At 51.1% G+C, this 16,962-nt stretch overlaps 2 protein-coding genes across 2 annotated transcripts in view; one reads left to right on the top strand and one right to left on the bottom strand.

Annotated features, from left to right (window-relative positions):
- HTR6 (5-hydroxytryptamine receptor 6) overlaps positions 1 to 16,962 on the top strand; it is a 31,986-nt gene that overhangs the window by 5,229 nt on the left and 9,795 nt on the right. The gene's annotated exons all lie outside the window — the stretch shown is intronic.
- On the bottom strand, positions 4,643 to 8,477 carry LOC144328271 (uncharacterized). The gene is made up of 2 exons (XM_077930912.1): positions 6,756 to 8,477; positions 4,643 to 4,698 (listed from the first exon to the last, which is right to left on the bottom strand). The coding sequence occupies exons 1-2, from the start codon at positions 7,924 to 7,926 to the stop codon at positions 4,643 to 4,645; spliced, it is 1,227 nt and encodes a 408-aa protein (XP_077787038.1). The 5' UTR covers positions 7,927 to 8,477.

The following is a 16,962-nucleotide window of genomic DNA, read 5'->3' on the forward strand; positions in this document are numbered from 1 at the left end:
GTCAGAGGACTCCCCTCCCAGAGTCCTAAGAAGAGCTTGCTGGACCAAGCCAAGGACTCATCTAGTTCAGCATCCCGCAAATAGGATTCAAGTATTACAAGAGTATTATCTCCCTCTGGTTTCCGGAAACTGGAATCCAGAAGCGTTACTGCCTCTGACTGTGGCTAGCCATCCACTGACAGCCATCTCCTCCATGAATTTGTCCAATTCTGTTTTAGGACAATCCAAGTTGGTGGCCATCTCTGCCTCCTGTAGCGGGGAGTTCCATAGGTCAACTCTGTGTCATGTCAAGAAGTCCTTTCTTTTTATCACTCCTGAATCTGCCAACCTTGGGCTTCATTGGATATCCACAACTTCTAGTGCAAATGAGAGAAGCAGGAAAACCTTTCTCTACTCCTGCCATGAGTAGTTTTATAAACTTTAATCATGTCACCTGAAGCCACAGATGCTGGAAGGAAGCGCCTACTATCGATAGGCAAACCTGCCCATTTCAGTCTTTCTCTGTTCCTTGACTTCCCAATCTTAAGCCCACTTTGTAGCAAAAAATAATAAAGTTCTTGTGAAAGTTCACAGCTTTTCAGGGCAATCTCTCCCGACAGACTCATGACTGTACGCACTTTCCCCTAACGGACACATTCTTTGCAGAGTGATCTTCCCTGGCAGAACACACTTTTCCTTCTTATTTTCACAAATGGGTGCATTTTGCGTGCATGCTTTAATGTCATATATGCATTTTTTATGTATATTAAGCATTACTTGGGTGGTGCAACATGTTGCAAAATTCAGAGAAGTGTGAATTTTTATGGGTGGCTGAGTTCCATTTTGCAGATTTTAAAGCAAAGTGTGAAATAGACGGATTCTCCTTTAAACATCAACTGAATTTAATTCCCCTCTGGCCATTTCCCTCTATTGCTGCAAGGCTTCCCCTAGTCCCCTGGTGTGGACATGGGGGACACTCTCCCACCCCCAGTAGTCTTCCCCATTGCCTCAGTCAATGCATTTCTTAGGCCAGTCAGCCCAGAGCGAGACAGATTCATCCAATCCCCCTATTGTATTATCTGCACTGAGAGTGATCAATCATCCTGCCATGGAAACATCAAAATGAGCAGCTCATTGTTTGGGCTTTTTGTCACCTTCCAATCAGCCACTATCACACCATGACAACCAGCATAACTGGTTCGTTCAAGGGGGCTGAGCCTAAGAAGCGGCCCGTTGCCTCCCTGTATGAGTCACTGCTGCAAACCTGAAGCCCCGGTAGCTGCTGCCAGCCAATGTAGACAGTACTGAGCTAGATGGACCAAGGGTCTGGCTCAGTGGAAGGCTGTTTCCTATGTTCCTCTGTCCTCCCAACATCTCACTGTAAGTGGTTTAAAAAGGTAAAGGGATCCCTGACCATTAGGTCCAGTCGTGGCCGACTCTGGGGTTGCGGCGCTCATCTCACTTTATTGGCCGAGGGAGCCAGCGAACAGCTTCCGGGTCATGTGGCCAGCATGCCTAAGCCGCTTCTGGCGAACCAGAGCAGCGCACAAAAACACCGTTTACCTTCCCGCCAGAGCGGTACCGATTTATCTACTTGCACTTTGACGTGCTTTCAAACTGCTAGGTTGGCAGGTTCAGGGACCGAGCAACAGGAGCTCAGCCCATCGCGGGGATTCGAACCGCCGACCTTCTGATCAGCAAGTCCTAGGCTCTGTGGTTTAACCCACAGCGCCACCCGCGTCCCTTGTAAGTGGTTTACAATTGTTAATATTAATATTGTTGTCAACTGCCCTGGGACCTGAGCGTGAAAGCAGGTAATAAATGATAGTCGTCACTCCCCAGTATTTGCCACCTGAGGCAGCCACCCCAAACCACTTAATGATAGGGCTGGCTTGGTGCTTTGTGTGTTATCTCCTGCAAGGAAAGCATTTTCCTGCTCAGGAATCTGGCAATATATGCAGGAACCTGGAACCAGTTTAAGAGCAAGATTAACCTGCACTTTCTCTCTTTGGTGGAGGCAGTGTTTGGAATCAGCTGGGCTTCTTCTTTGGAAGTCCTGTCAGAAGACAGGTGATAAAACAGCAAATCCGGTGTGACTTGCTAGTTAACGGCTCAGTTTCCTGCTCGCAGTCGGGTGCTGTGTTTTCCCCAGATAAGGCCAATTCCTTTAATCTGCCTCCTCCTCCATTTCTCTCCCCGCCGCTGCTTTTGGGTGTCTTTTGTGGGGAAGAGACAATCTCATTATAGAGAGAATGAAGTGTTCTTTGACTAACTTTGGAAAGGTCTTACAACAAAGCTTCTCTCAAAAATCAGGCTTTTGTGAGGGGTTTATTTGTCACTGGTGGTGGTAGAGACACTTCCCCAAGCTTAGAACCCCACATCTGCTGCTAAGGAACTCAGAGGACACCTAGACCAACCCCCAGTTCAAAGTAGGATCTGCAGTTCAGGATGCAACTCCTGAAGCATCCATTGGCTGTTGGTGCCCATTGGGGCTGGTGGGGAAGAAGGCGTTAAAGTTGTGCATATTCTTCTGCAAATGACCTATCCTCGTCCCCAAGTGTGATTTCAGGGGAGAATTGTTTGCACACACAGAAAAAGTCTAGATCAGGAGAAATGGACACCAGATGGAATTAAAAATGAAGAACTGAAGCGATTCAGTAAGGAGGCAGGCTGAATTTCAGCGCAGAAAATTGAGGAACAGAAAGAAACTGAAATTGATTATGTTCACCAGTCCCTAGCAGCTGAGAGTAGGAAAGGGCAAGCGAAATGCAGCCTTTGATAGTCCCCTCCTCCTCCATGAATCTGCCCAATCCTCTTTTAAAGTTGTCTAGGTTTGTGGCCATTACAGGGATGCGGGTGGCGCTGTGGGTTAAACCACAGAGCCTAGGGCTTGCCGATCAGAAGGCTGGCGGCTTGAATCCCCGCGACGGGGTGAGCTCCCGTTGCTCGGTCCCAGCTCCTGCCAACCTAGCAGTTTGAAAGCACGTCAAAGTGCAAACAGATAAATAGGTACCGCTCCGGCGGGAAGCTAAACGGCGTTTCTGTGATTCGCCAGAAGCGGCTTAGTCATGCTGGCCACATGACCTGGAAGCTGTACGCCGGCTCCCTCGGCCAATAAAGCGAGATGAGCGCCGCAACCCCAGAGTCGGCCACGACTGGACCTAATGGTCAGCGGTCCCTTTACCTTTACTAGGTTTGTGGCCATCACTGCCTCCTGTGGGAGAGAGTTCCACAGGCTAACACTGTGCTGGGTGAAAAAGGGCTTTTAAAAATCCTTCCTGAATCGTCCAACATTCAGCTTCCACCAGTTTGCAGTGTTACAAGGCAGAAGAATTATTCTCCACCCACTTTCTCCATGTCATGTGGAATTTTATAAAGGTCTACCATGCAGGCTCTCACTCGCCTTTCCTCTGAACTGAAAAGTCCCAAACACTGCAATCATAGAATCGTAGAGTTGGAACGGACCCTGAGGATCATCTAGTCCAACCCCCTGCAATGCAGGAATCTCAGCTAAAGCATCCCCGACAAATGGCCAGCCAACCTCTACCTACAAACCACCACTTTCCAAAGGAGTACGTTCCACTAACTTCATAGGGGAGTTGCTTCACCCCCTGATCATTCTGCTTGCCCTTTACGTGACGCACAGGAATTCCTCCTTATATACTTATATAAGCAGATAGGAGACACAGGAAGTTGCTTTATTCTGAGTCAGGACGCTTGGTCCACCCAGCTCACCACTGCCTCCACTGACTGCCAGGATCTCTCCAGGGTTTCAGACAGGGGTCTGTTCCAGTCCTACCTGGAGATTCCAGGGATTCAACTTGGGATGCTCTGCAAGCAAATCGAGGAATGCACATTTCTGTTTTGTTTAATAATAATAATAATAATAATAATAATAATAATAATAATAATAAATTTTTATTTATACCCCGCCCTCCCCAGCCGAAGCCGGGCTCAGGGCGGCTAACAACAATAAAATAATACAACATTCTAAAATCATTTCATTATAAAATCAGTTCAAATCAAATTGATGGCAACCATTGGGCTAGAGTTCTGTGAGGATTGCCAAAGGAGGGAGTCAGGCTGTGCCCTGGCCAAAGGCCTGGTGGAATAGCACTGTCTTGCAGGCCCTACGGAAAGATGTCAAGTGCCACAGGGCCCTAGTTTCTTGTGATGGAGCGTTCCACCAGATTGGAGCCACAGCCGAAAAAGCCCTGGCTCAGGTTGAGGCCAGCCTAACCTCTCTGTGGTCTGGGACCTTCAGGATGTTTTTGTTTGAAGATCGTAAGTCCCCCATCGTAAGTGGGACATACCAGGAGAGGCGGTCCCGTAGGTACGAGGGTCCTAGGCCGTATAGGGCTTTAAAGGTTAAAACCAGCACATTAAACCTGATCCTGTACTCCACCGGGAGCCAGTGCAGCTGGTATAGCACCGGATGAATGTGATTTTGCAGCAAGGACCCCGTAAGGAGTTTGGGGAGAGAAATCTCCCCCTTTTCTCATGCTCTCTTTGTCTCTGACTCTTTTGTTCTCTCCTGAAGAAGATAGCTGAAGCCTCCGAAACGAAAACAGTGGAGGAGGAGGAAATCTGTCAGGCTCATTGTCGGAGAATGTTGAGGAGCTGCTGCTCATCATGTAAAGCGGGGCAGGGAGGGGGGGAGAAGCTACTCCGGTCCCCTCCGCAACCCGGTGCCATGTGTGAGTGGGCAGGAAGCAGCCGCTGTGCAGGGAAGAAAGAGAGCAGGCAAGGGACACGGAGCAGTGACTCCAAAAGCTCGTTTCCTACGCTCCAACTGTCCCTGTTTACCGAGGGCAATGGCTGCGCACAGCACGTGCCTTTGAAAATGGAGATGACACAAGAGGAAGAGGCAGCAATGAAGCCCAAAGGTTACTAGTCCTCATGATTTCTGAATGGAACCTCCAGGGTCAGAGACAGCCTACCTCTCTGGGGCTTATCATTGGGGCATTTTGTTGGCCTCTGTGGGGACAGGGTGATGGATTAGATGGGCTTTTGGCATGAGCCATTATTTTATTTTATTAGAAAAAATATTTTTAATAATAATTGCTGTCCTTCTGCCAGCAAATGAAGATGGTTTCATTCCAACAGGACTGTTCTGTTTTTATCACTTGTATTTTAAAATTTGCTTTTTACATTGTTTTAGTTAGATTAGAATTACTTTTTAACAATCGCTTTTTATTACGTTTTCAGCTTTTTGCATTTTATCTGTGTCGGTTTGATTTGTGTGTAAGCTGCCTCCTGGGGGAAGAGGAATAATAATAATAATAATAATAATAATAATAATAATAATAATAATAATATTTTATTTATACCCCGCCCTCCCCAGCCAAGGCCAGGCTCAGCGCGGCTTACAAGCAATAATAAAAACAAGAAGAATGATTACAACTTAAAAACAAAAATAAAATACAACATTAAAATAATGGAACATTAAAATATTAAAATGAAGCCTCACTGCAGGAGGAGAAGGAAAAGAAAAAAGAAAGAGAGGGAGGGAGGGAATCAAATTGGCTCCTAGCCAAAGGCTAGGTGGAACAACTCTGTCTTACAGGCCCTGCGGAAAGAAATCAGATCCTGCAGGGCCCTGGTCTCATGAGGCAGAGTGTTCCACCAGGCCGGAGCCATCACTGAGAAGGCCCTGGCTCTGGTTGAAGCCAATCTAACTTCCTTAGGGCCTGGGACCACTAGGGTGTTGTTATTTATGGACCTTGAGGCTCTCCGTGGGGCATACCAGGAGAGGGGGTCCCGTAGGTACGAGGGTCCTAGGCCGTGAAGGGCTTTAAAGGTCAAAAGCAGCACCTTAAATCTGACCCTGTACTCCACCGGGAGCCAGTGCAGCTTGAAAAGCACTGGGTGAATATGCTCCCATGGCAAAGACCCCGTGAGGAGCCTCGCTGCAGCATTCTGTACCTGCTGGAGTTTCTGGGACAGCCCCACATAGAGCGAATTACAGTAGTCAAGCCTGGAGATGACCATCGCATGGATCACTGTGGCCAGGTCGGGGCGGAAAAGGTAAGGGACCAACTGCTTGATGCGGCGAAGGTGGAAAAATGTCGCCTTGGCTGTTGCTGTAACGTGCGCCTCCATGGAAAGGGAGGCGTCAAGGATTACACCCAAACTCTTAACGGAAGGCAATGGCACTAATTGGGCCCCCGCAAGAGAAGGGAGTTGGTCCCTCATCCCCATGCCATCCCGACCTAGCCATAGGACATCTGTCTTTGAAGGATTTAGTTTCAATCGGCTCCCACGAAACCATCCAGCCACAGCTTCCAAGCATCTGGTCAGTGTGTTCAGGGCCGAGTTGGTGTGGCCATCCATCAGCAGATAGAGCTGAGTGTCATCAGCATATTGGTGACAGCCCAGCCCAAAGCTCCGGATAATCTGGGCAAGGGGGCGCATAAAGATGTTAAAAAGCATCGGGGAGAGAATTGCGCCCTGCGGCACTCCACACACCAAGGAGTGGCGCGACGACATTTCCCTCCCTAGTGCCACCCTCTGTCCCCGACCAGAGATAAAAGAGCACAAACAGTTACGGGCTATGTCCTGTATCCCCACGTCTGCGAGGCGGTGGTCCAGAAGATCATGATCGACCATGTCAAAGGCTGCTGACAAATCTAAAAGGATCAGCAGTCCTGACCCGCCTCGATCCAGTTGTCTACGGATATCATCTGTTAGGGCAACCAGAGCCGTCTCGGTCCCAAAACCAGGACGGAAACCGGATTGAAATGGATCTAATGCCGATGTTTCCTCCAGAAACCTACCAAGCTGTTCAGCAACCGCTCTCTCAATTACCTTAGCCAGGTATGGAAGATTTGAAACTGGGCGGTAATTGGATAGGTCTAAGGGATCTAATGAAGTTTTCTTTAAGAGTGGACACACCACTGCTTCCTTCAGTTCCCCTGGGAATGTCCCCGTGTCAAGGGACGAATTGATAATTTCAACCAGGGGGGTCCGCGCAACATCTGGACACTCCCTAATCAGCCAAGATGGGCACGGATCAAGGAGGCAGGTGGTGGGCCTACCAACTTGGAGGAATCTATCCACATCAGTAGGGAGTATCCGATCAAAATGGTCCAACACTGGACCTGAAGTCAGTCGAGGGGCCTCCAGTTCAGTCACTGTATCTAAATTGGCAGGGAGGTCACGGCGGAGCAACAGGACTTTCTCCGCAAAAAAGCTCACGAATGCCTCACAGCTGTGGGTCGAATTTGTGCTTAAATTTGGTTGTCCTCCTAAGGACGTTATTGACCTAATTATTCTAAAAAGTTGTGCCGGGCGAGAGCTAGCGGATGCAATGGAAGCTGCAAAGTAAGATTTCTTAGCAGCTTTCATAGCCATCTCATAGGCTTTCATAAGCGTCCTATAAGATGTTCTTGAGGCTCCGTCACGAGTCCGTCGCCATACTCGCTCTAGCCGTCTGAGATCCCGCTTCATTTTCCGGAGCTCCTCAGTAAACCAAGGGGCCCGGTTTCGACGGGGTCGCAGAGGGCGCTTAGGCGCGATCTCATCAATGGCTGCCAAGAGCCGGTTATTCCAGTCCTCAACAAGGTCATCTAATGAGTCGGCAGGAAGAGCAGGATTCCGCAAGGCTTGTCGGAATCTATCAGGATCCATCAGTTTTCGCGGACGAGCCCAAATAGGTTCGCCACCCGAGCTGGGGAGGAGCGGGAAGTCAATCTTGGCTTTCAAAGCGTAGTGATCAGACCACGGCACTTCCACAGGGGGGAGCATGATCACATCTATGCCAGCCCCAAAGATCAGATCCAGCGTGTGGCCTGCTTGATGAGTGAGGCCCAAAACAAACTGGGAGAGCCCTAGTGTTGCCATGGAAGTCACTAGGTCCAGAGCCTGTGAGGAGGGAGCGGCATCGGCATGGACGTTGAAGTCTCCCAAAACCAGTAGGTTTGGGAACTCCAAGGCCCAGCCCGCCATCACCTCCAGCAGGTCTGACAGGGTGGCTGCAGGTGCGCTGGGTGGTCGGTACACCAGCCAGACAGCCAAGCTCTCCTTGGTGCCCCACACGAGACCAACACATTCAATGCTGGAGATCGCCGGTGATGGCAGAGCTCTGAAAGAGCAATCCTCCCGGAATAACTACTTCGCCTTCCCATATCCAGGTCTCCGTCACGCAAGCCAGGTCAATCCCCTGCGAGACAAAAAAGTCACGCATGGTGGCGGTTTTGTTGCCTATGGACCTGGCATTGCACAGCACCAATGACGGAGGTGGGTAATCCTTGCTCTCCCTACCCTCATCCCTTGGGATGGGCCGTAGATTGGAAGGGGTTCGAGGATCACTGCATCTCGAAACCCTTCGCTGATAGAGATATCTAGCCCCACCGCCATTCCTCCCTAGCCCTTCAATTGTGGAAATCCCAGATCCCATACTAGCCTCCCCAATAGATGGGTAACATCCCCTCAATAACAAGTCATCCTTGGGCCAGGACTCCTGGGTCAAAATGGTATGGGAAAGAGGTGGAGGTCTGATAGGGCAGTGTTTCCCAACCTTGTGCCTCCAGATGTTTTTGGCCTACAACTCCCATCATCCCTGACTAGCAAGACCAGTGGCAAGGGATGATGGGAATTGTAGGCCAAAAACAGCTGGAGGCACAAGGTTGGGAAACACTGCGATAGGGTAAGTATCCCTAGAAGATAAAACCCAACCAACCGCACCATGGGGACAGTCCCATGGTGTTTCATTAACTGTCAATCCCCCTCTCCCTCCTGGGTTAATTGGAGGATTGTTGGTTCTATCTGTAGCTGTGGAAGTATTAATGAGGTATGTGTTATAAAATGTGGATCACTGGCCAACAAAGAGCCAGATTCGAATTCGGAAGATCTGTCCATCCTGTCTCGCCAGGAGTACAGTAGAGAAGGCTGATCATTCTGATATGTTTTTGGAACATTAGGCAAAGGTCCAGATGTAGAATTGGTGCTGGATATCTCCAGATTGTCAGCAACATAGAGTTCTTTAGGTGTTGTTGCCATAGAAATGTCGGAGGCGCCAAATTCCTCATCTAATTTGGTGTCGTTTGAAAAGCAAACAGGGAGTTGCACTGATGTCTTTCTATGGGATAAAGAGCTGTTGGACGTCTTTAAATATTGTGCTCTAGGCTCTACTGTCCTTATATTTTGGGTAGAAATCTCAGTCTTTATACTCATTAGCCTCTTCTTCAGGTCTTGTAATTCTAGGCTTACAGAGTTCTTTTTTTCCTTCGGGCAATTAGTGTTTCTAGTGTTGAGCTTGGTTTCCTTTATCCGCATTAGCTTTGACTCTATGCAAGGGACCAATTGCCTCCTAGTTTCGTCCTTAAATACCCTCACTGGGCGGAGAGAATGGAACCACCATAGAGTATCCTTTATCTCCATGAGTCGAGATGGGAGGGTTGATGACCTAAAGGTCATAAATAGGCGCATGGTGTTTCTCAAGGTAGGCAGGAAGTGGAAATTTTCTAGATCTACATTTCGGTACAGTGGTACCCCGCAAGACGAACGCCTCGCGAGACGAAAAACTCGCAAAACGAAAGGTTTTTTCGTTTTCGAGTTGCCTCGCAAGACAAATTTCCCTATGGGCTTGCTTCGCAAAACAAAGCTTGCCCCGGGGACAGCGGGTCTTCTCTTTTGAAGCAAGGGGCGGCGGGGAGATCGCTTCTCCCCACCGCCCCTTGCTTCAAAAGAGGTCTGCCCCCGGACCTCTTTTGAAGCAAGGGGCTGCGGGGAGATCGCTTCTCCCGGTGCTCCGAAGCGGGGTGGGGGGGGCGGGAACACCTGCCCCAGCCGCCGGGCTTCGTAGCGCTGCTGCGAAGCCGGGCGGGGGGCGGGAACACCTGCCCCAGCCACCCCCCTTCGGAACGCTGCTCCGAAGCGGGGTGGGGGGGGCGGGAACACCTGCCCCAGCCGCCGGGCTTCGTAGCGCTGCTGCGAAGCCGGGCGGGGGGCGGGAACACCTGCCCCAGCCACCCCGCTTCGGAACGCTGCTCCGAAGCGGGGTGGGGGGGCGGGAACACCTGCCCCAGCCGCCGGGCTTTTTAGCGCTGCTGCGAAGCCGGGCGGGGGGCGGGAACACCTGCCCCAGCCACCCCGCTTCGGAACGCTGCTCCAAAGTGGGGGGGGCGGGAACACTTGCCCCAGCCACCGGGCTTCGTAGCGCTGCTGCGAAGCCGGGCGGGGGGCGGGAACACCTGCCCCAGCCACCCCGCTTCGGAACGCTGCTCCGAAGCGGGGTGGGGGGGCGGGAACACCTGCCCCAGCCGCCGGGCTTTTTAGCGCTGCTGCGAAGCTGGGCGGGGGGCGGGAACACCTGCCCCAGCCACCCCGCTTCGGAACGCTGCTCTGAAGCGGGGTGGGGGGGGCGGGAACACTTGCCCCAGCCCCCGGGCTTCGTAGCGCTGCTGCGAAGCCGGGCGGGGGGCGGGAACACCTGCCCCAGCCACCCCGCTTCGGAACGCTGCTCCGAAGCGGGGTGGGGGGGCGGGAACACTTGCCCCAGCCCCCGGGCTTCGTAGCGCTGCTGCGAAGCCGGGCGGGGGGCGGGAACACCTGCCCCAGCCACCCCGCTTCGGAACGCTGCTCCGAAGTGGGGGGGGGGGCGGGAACACTTGCCCCAGCCGCCGGGCTTCGTAGCGCTGCTGCGAAGCCGGGCGGGGGGGGGGGGCGGGAACACCTTCTGAAGGCGGGCAGGGGGCGAAAGTCTTTGTCCCCCCTGCCTGCCTTCCCAGGGGCTTTTAAATCGCCCCGGACAGCGGAGAAGTCCTCCGCTGTCCCGGGGCGATTTTAAAATGTCGCCCGCCAGCATTTTAAGATCGCCCGGACAGCGGAGAAGTCCTCCGCTGTCCCAGGGTTTTTTAAAATGCTGGCGGTGGGAAGAAAAGCCCTTGTCCCCCCCCCCCCCCAGCCTTCAGACGAGGTCCGGGGACAGTCTGTCCCCGGACCTGGTCTGAAGGCGGTTTCCCTAGGAACGCATTAATTGATTTTCAATGCATTCCTATGGGAAACCGTGCATCGCAAGACGAAAAAACCGCAAGACGAAGAGACTTGCGGAACGAATTAATTTCGTCTTGCGAGGCACCACTGTAATGGTAATTCAGGAGCTGAGACAAGGACATAGTAATTTGTCTGTGGTTCATCCACCTATGAGTGTATCGGTGAATCTCAAGCATTATCTGGTTCGTTTGCAAGACTTGACAGGACCTCACTTCATCCATAGATTTAGTTGGTGAGTTGTTAACAGAGTCATTTCTTATCATCCTATTAAGCCTTTGGGCATTTAAAGGGGGGGAACTAGTATCCAATTGTTTCTCAATGTTAACTATTCTGGTGAAGATTTCATCCAGTCTTTGGAGAACCAGAACCATAGTATCTGCAGACAACATGCAAATCTCTTGGTAGGGGTGCGTATCTGGAATCGGTTGAAAGCAGGCTCCTCTGATATCTTGTTCTAGAGGCATGGGTGGGTCAGCGTTAGGCGTGGGAGGAATCCCTCCTGCTCCTGCTCTTGCCCTCTTGGACGGATTAGCTTTTTCTGGGAGGAGGGGGAGTTGGGTCATTGACATCCTCCTTAAGGGGGGGGGTGAGGTTCCCCCAACGTTGTTACTCACTGTTTGTTCTATTTGCTCCGTTTTCTCGGTTTCCTCAACCCGCTCTGTCTCTGAGCCAGGGCAGATGGCGTTGGCTCTCTGCCGATTCTTTGCATTAGAGGAATTGTGAGTCTCAATAATGGTCTTCTGGCTCTTTGCACCTCCTTTTCTCCTTCCGGCAGGCATTCTCAATAAGGAAGTGACAGTTGGAGGAGTGTCACTCCAATGAGGAGTGACAGTTGGAGAACTAGGCCTCAAACCTTCCGGCCTAAAAGAGCAGGTTTTAGCAGGGAAAGCCACACCTCTCCTTGAACACACTCAGAGGTGGATATTTAAAGCACAGCCGCTCCGGCGGGAAGGTGAACGGCGTTTCCGTGCGCTGCTCTGGTTCGCCAGATTAATTAATATCAATATAATATATAATATAATATATTGATATTAATATAATATTAATATTAATTATAGTTACGATACATTGCCTGCCTTTCATCTTAAGGTCCCGTGGTCAGTTGCGAAAATTACAATTGAACAATTAAAATGCAACCGTAAAAAGATTTTTGAACAACTTTTCATTAGGGCGTGTGACTGTCTGTCATGAGCGCAGGATGCTGGACTGATCCAACAGAACTCTGCTTTCATTTATACTGTACGGAGGCCCTTAAGCAGGTTCAGGGGCAGGAAATAAATTTGAGGGAGAGTGAACAAAGCAGCGTGCAGAGACACACCAAGCAATTCCAGACTTAACGGCTCGCAGGTGAACATGGCAGCTGCTCCTATCAGAAAGCATCATGTCTGCAACAGAGTCTGAACCATTGAACGTGTTATTTATTTATTTATTTATTTATTTGTTGTATTTATACTTGCCCTTCCACCCTAAGAAGCCCAGGCAGGCAGAATAAGATGCACAAATCAAAACATTTCAGAACAGATCAAAACCCTCTAAAAACCAATGACGGTTGAAAACATCCACAGGCAAGAGGTTGCCTCTTATGCTATGCTGAAAGAGACTTGGTGTTAGTTGGACAGCACTGAAGTGCACAGTCTGGTGATTTCTTTAACTGTGGCGTGCTAAAGCTGCAATGGGACGTGGGTGGTGCTGTGGGTTAAACCACAGAGCCTAGGACTTGCCAATCAGAAGGTTCTGGGCACCACAGTTCAAGAAGGACACTGACAAACTGGAACGTGTCCAGAGGAGAGCAAACAAAATGGTCAAAGGCCTGGAAACGATGCCTTATGAGGAACGGCTAAGGGAGCTGGGCATGTTTAGCCTGGAGAAGAGGAGGTTAAGGGGTGATATGATAGCCATGTTCAAATATATAAAAGGATGTCACATAGAGGAGGGAGAAAGGTTGTTTTCTGCTGCTCCAGAGAAGCGGACACGGAGCAATGGATCCAAACTACAAGAAAGAAGATTCCACCTAAACATTAGGAAGAACTTCCTGACAGTAAGAGCTGTTCGACAGTGGGATTTGCTGCCAAGGAGTGTGGTGGAGTCTCCGTCTTTGGAGGTCTTTAAGCAGAGGCTTGACAACCATATGTCAGGAGTGCTCTGATGGTGTTTCCTGCTTGGCAGGGGGTTGGACTCGATGGCCCTTGTGGTCTCTTCCAACTCTATGATTCTATGATTCTATGAATCCCTGCGACGGGGTGAGCTCCCGTTGCTCAGTCCCTGCTCCTGCCAACCTAGCAGTTCGAAAGCACTTCAAAGTGCAAGTATAAATACCTTACCTCTGGCGGGAAGGTAAACGGCGTTTCCGTGCGCTGCTCTGGTTCGCCATAAGCGGCTTAGTCATGCTGGCCACATGACCCGGAAGCTGTACGCCGGCTCCCTCGGCCAATAAAGCAAGATGAGCGCCGCAACCCCAGAGTCGGCCATGACTGGACCTAATGGTCAGGGGTCCCTTTACCTTTACCTTTAAAGCTGCGATGCTCTGGTTGAAAAAAACCACAATGCCCATTTGGGAGGGAGCCCTGCATTTGCAAGGGGGCAGGGGAGAATGCCCAGATTAATCTGCACCTCTCTGGAAATTAATCTTCACAAGGATGTAAATAAGTAAAACTTGCCAGCCAGCCCAGCCTAGCCAGCTCCAGACCCTGCTCTCCTCATGCGTGCCATGTTGGGAAAATCTAATTAACCCCATTGCCAAGTTCAATAAGCACTCCAACTAGCGGGAAATCAGACATGTCAGCAGGGCATTTTTTTGGGGGGGGGGGAGGTGAAGATTGGCAAACCCTGCGATGAATAACATAATCTTTCTCTTGGCATTTGAGGAGGGTGGAGATCAGATGCATCAGTAAGATGAAAAGCAGCCTCCCCGGCGCCACACTTTTCTAATGCCACCCTCTGACAAATGACTAATGTTCTAGGCAAGCGAGATTTAATTTGCCAAGATCATTTAGTCACTAGCGTGCTTGTTAAGGGGAAATGGAGCTGTTCCCAGGGCTGTCTCTCTCTCTCTCTTACTCCCTCCTTCTGTGTGTGTGCTGCAGTTCAGCAGATGTGCAAGAACCAACTCTGGGAGCAAGGATCCAGCTTCCCAAGAATGCCGGCTTGCAATAATAAAACACATGTCAAGGTTCTGGTCCTTACAGGGTGCAGAACCTAGCTTCTCAGCTTTCTTTTATCTTCCCCATTTTCCTTGTCCTCAGAGCTTTCCTTCCCTCCCCTCAAAAATAAGAGGCAACAGGCCGCAGACAGCTTTCATTCTCCAGCAATCTCATCTATTGACCTATTGTGCCCTACAGGAGAATGACAGGCCTAATTACCTTTAAACATTTTGGAGGCGGAAACTTGAAAAACTCGCCATGTCAGGGCTAGACAGGTTCTCGGCTTAGAAATGCTTTTAAGAGAAAGAAGCAGGGGGACCTGGAATCTGGTATTCCAATTTATCCGTAGGGGATGAGGAAGGAACGGCTTGAATTATTTCCCTTTTGGATAGTGATCAATACTAGCCGGATACCTGCAGCTTTTACTGCATTGCCATAATTAGCGCAATTCCGCCCCCCTTCATTTAAGTAATTGGCTCGGCACCTTTGGTAAACAACCTAATTGCTATGTTCCTCAATAAGTAGCTAATCTCAACTTGAACACCCCATAATTGCCCACCCCATTTACTGCAAACAAACACAAGCTAAAAGGGTCACAATGATGTTTTGCAACTTACAAAGCCATCATCAAACTTACAAAGCCATCATCAACCCTTCCATTTGGAATAATTGAAAGAACCAGGAGAATTGTGCAGGAAAGGACAGCGAGTGTTGAAAACTATGATCAGAGTTGTTTTAATCCATCCCGTTAAATTGCCTCAATGCGACACTCTCTTGCTGGTGGTTAGCTCAAGGGGTCCAATTCAACCTGATGTTGGATTCCAGCTTCCATCAGCCCCAGCCAGGGATGACCAATGGCCAGGGATGATGTGGTCCGCAAACCCACAACACCTGGAGGCCCACCGGTTGCCCACCCCTACATGAAGTGAGGGCAGATGGAGGTAGGTGGGAGCAGCAAAAGCAAATGATGGTTTAGTTCACCGATGGGCGACTGTTGCTCTTCCAGATACTGTTATCGACTCCAGTTCCCATCAGCCCCAGACACCATGGGCAACAGTCATGGATGATGAGAACTGTAGTTCAACAACATCCGGAGGAGCACCAATAGAGGAAGGCAGCCCTAGTGCTGGAATGTGGACAGAAGAGAGTGACCAAGATGATCAAGGGCCTGGAAACTAAGTGTGATGAGGAACAGTTGAGGGAGCGGAGTATGCTTTGCCTGGAAAAGAGAAGAAAGACTGAGAGGTGACTGGAGGGCTGTCACATGGAGGGTGGAGCAATCTTGTTTCCCCCCTGCTCTGGAGGGTAGGACCCAAACCAATGGATTCAAGTTACAAGAAAGGAGATTCTGACTAAACATCAGGAAGATCTTTCTGAGGGTCGAAGCTGTTCGACTGTGGAACAAACTCCCACAAGAGGTTTTTCCTTGGAGGTTTTTAAGCAGAGGTTGGATGGCTATCTGTCATGGATGCTTTAGTTGATATCCCTGCACTGCAGCAGATTGGACTAGAAGACCTAACTCTACAATTCTACGATTCTCTGTTTGCGAATGCTGTTATAAGTCACTGGCAGCAATAGACAACATCTTTGCTGCAGGGATAAAAGAGGGGCTTCACTTCTCCTCTGCTTCCCAGGACAGGGAAGAGAAAAGGGAGATGGGTCCTTCACCTCTGCCTGCCATCATTCACTAGTCTAGTCCTCAAGACCACGAGGAGACACTTGGTCGGTCTCTTCTAGATCAGTGTTTCCCAACCTTTTTTGGGCAAAGGCACACTTGTTTCATGAAAAAAATCTCGAGGCACACCACCATTACAGCCCCGTGACGTCAGCGCGCAGCGTCACGCCGGGAGGGACATCAATTGCTAGCAAATTACATAATCACCTCCTTGAGGGCTGGCTCATCTTCTCCGAAGGCAGAACCCCATTAATTAACAGCACAGACTCACACCATAGCCAAGACGAGGGGGGAAAACCTCAGTCATGCACAGTCATGCACATGTGGGGGCTAAATGAGGACGAAGACCGGGCAGAGAGCAGGGTTCAAATCACCCCACCTGGCCAGGACAATCCCTGGGTGCTCCCTTGGGCCACTCGCCTGACCCACCTCGCAGGGCTGTTGTTGCGAGGATAACACGGGGAGAACCACGCGCGCCCCCGGGAGCTCCTTGGAGGAGAAAGCGGGCGATGAATGCAATGCACGAAATATATGAGAGGCGACCAGGTTTTGCAGGTGAGGGCCCCCCGCCAGCCTCCGCTTCCAACACCCGGCGCAACGACGCCGAAGTTTTCCCCCGGGCTCGGCTCGGGGAGCAGCGCTGCTCCCCCCCGGCTCCCCTTCGCCCTCCCGGCTCTCTCTGCCGCCCACTGGGGACCCCCCTCACCTGCCAAGTCTGGAGCGCCGGTGGAAGTTGCATGCATGCATGCAGGGCGCCGCGTTGCCATTGCATTGCACTGCACTCCATGCAACGCCTGCACGCATGCATTGCCTTGCACGCCCGCCAAGGGGTCTCCCCGCGATCCGATGCGTCCCCTCCGGCGCGGATGCAGCATTGCAAAAATAAAAAAACCCCGACGCAGCCCTACCTGGGGGGCAGCCTCCGCCTCCGCCGCTCCGCCTCCGCGGGGATCCCCGGGCTCCATCCTGCCGCCCGATCTCCGGGGGGCACAGGCAGGCTGCGCGGGGTCTGCGCGGAAGAGCCCCTGCCTGCCCGGCCGCCGCCGCTGCGCTCATTCCATGGCCGGGAGAAGAGCGCTTCAAACAAAACGCCCGGCCCGCCAGGCCACGCTGGGAAACGTAGTTTGCGCACCCCGCGCGGGCGCGGAGCCCAAGGGCGAGGGGACTACGGAT

The sequence above is a fragment of the Podarcis muralis genome, chromosome 7, assembly GCF_964188315.1.
Source record: "Podarcis muralis chromosome 7, rPodMur119.hap1.1, whole genome shotgun sequence".
In the NCBI taxonomy this organism is placed as follows: domain Eukaryota; kingdom Metazoa; phylum Chordata; class Lepidosauria; order Squamata; family Lacertidae; genus Podarcis; species Podarcis muralis.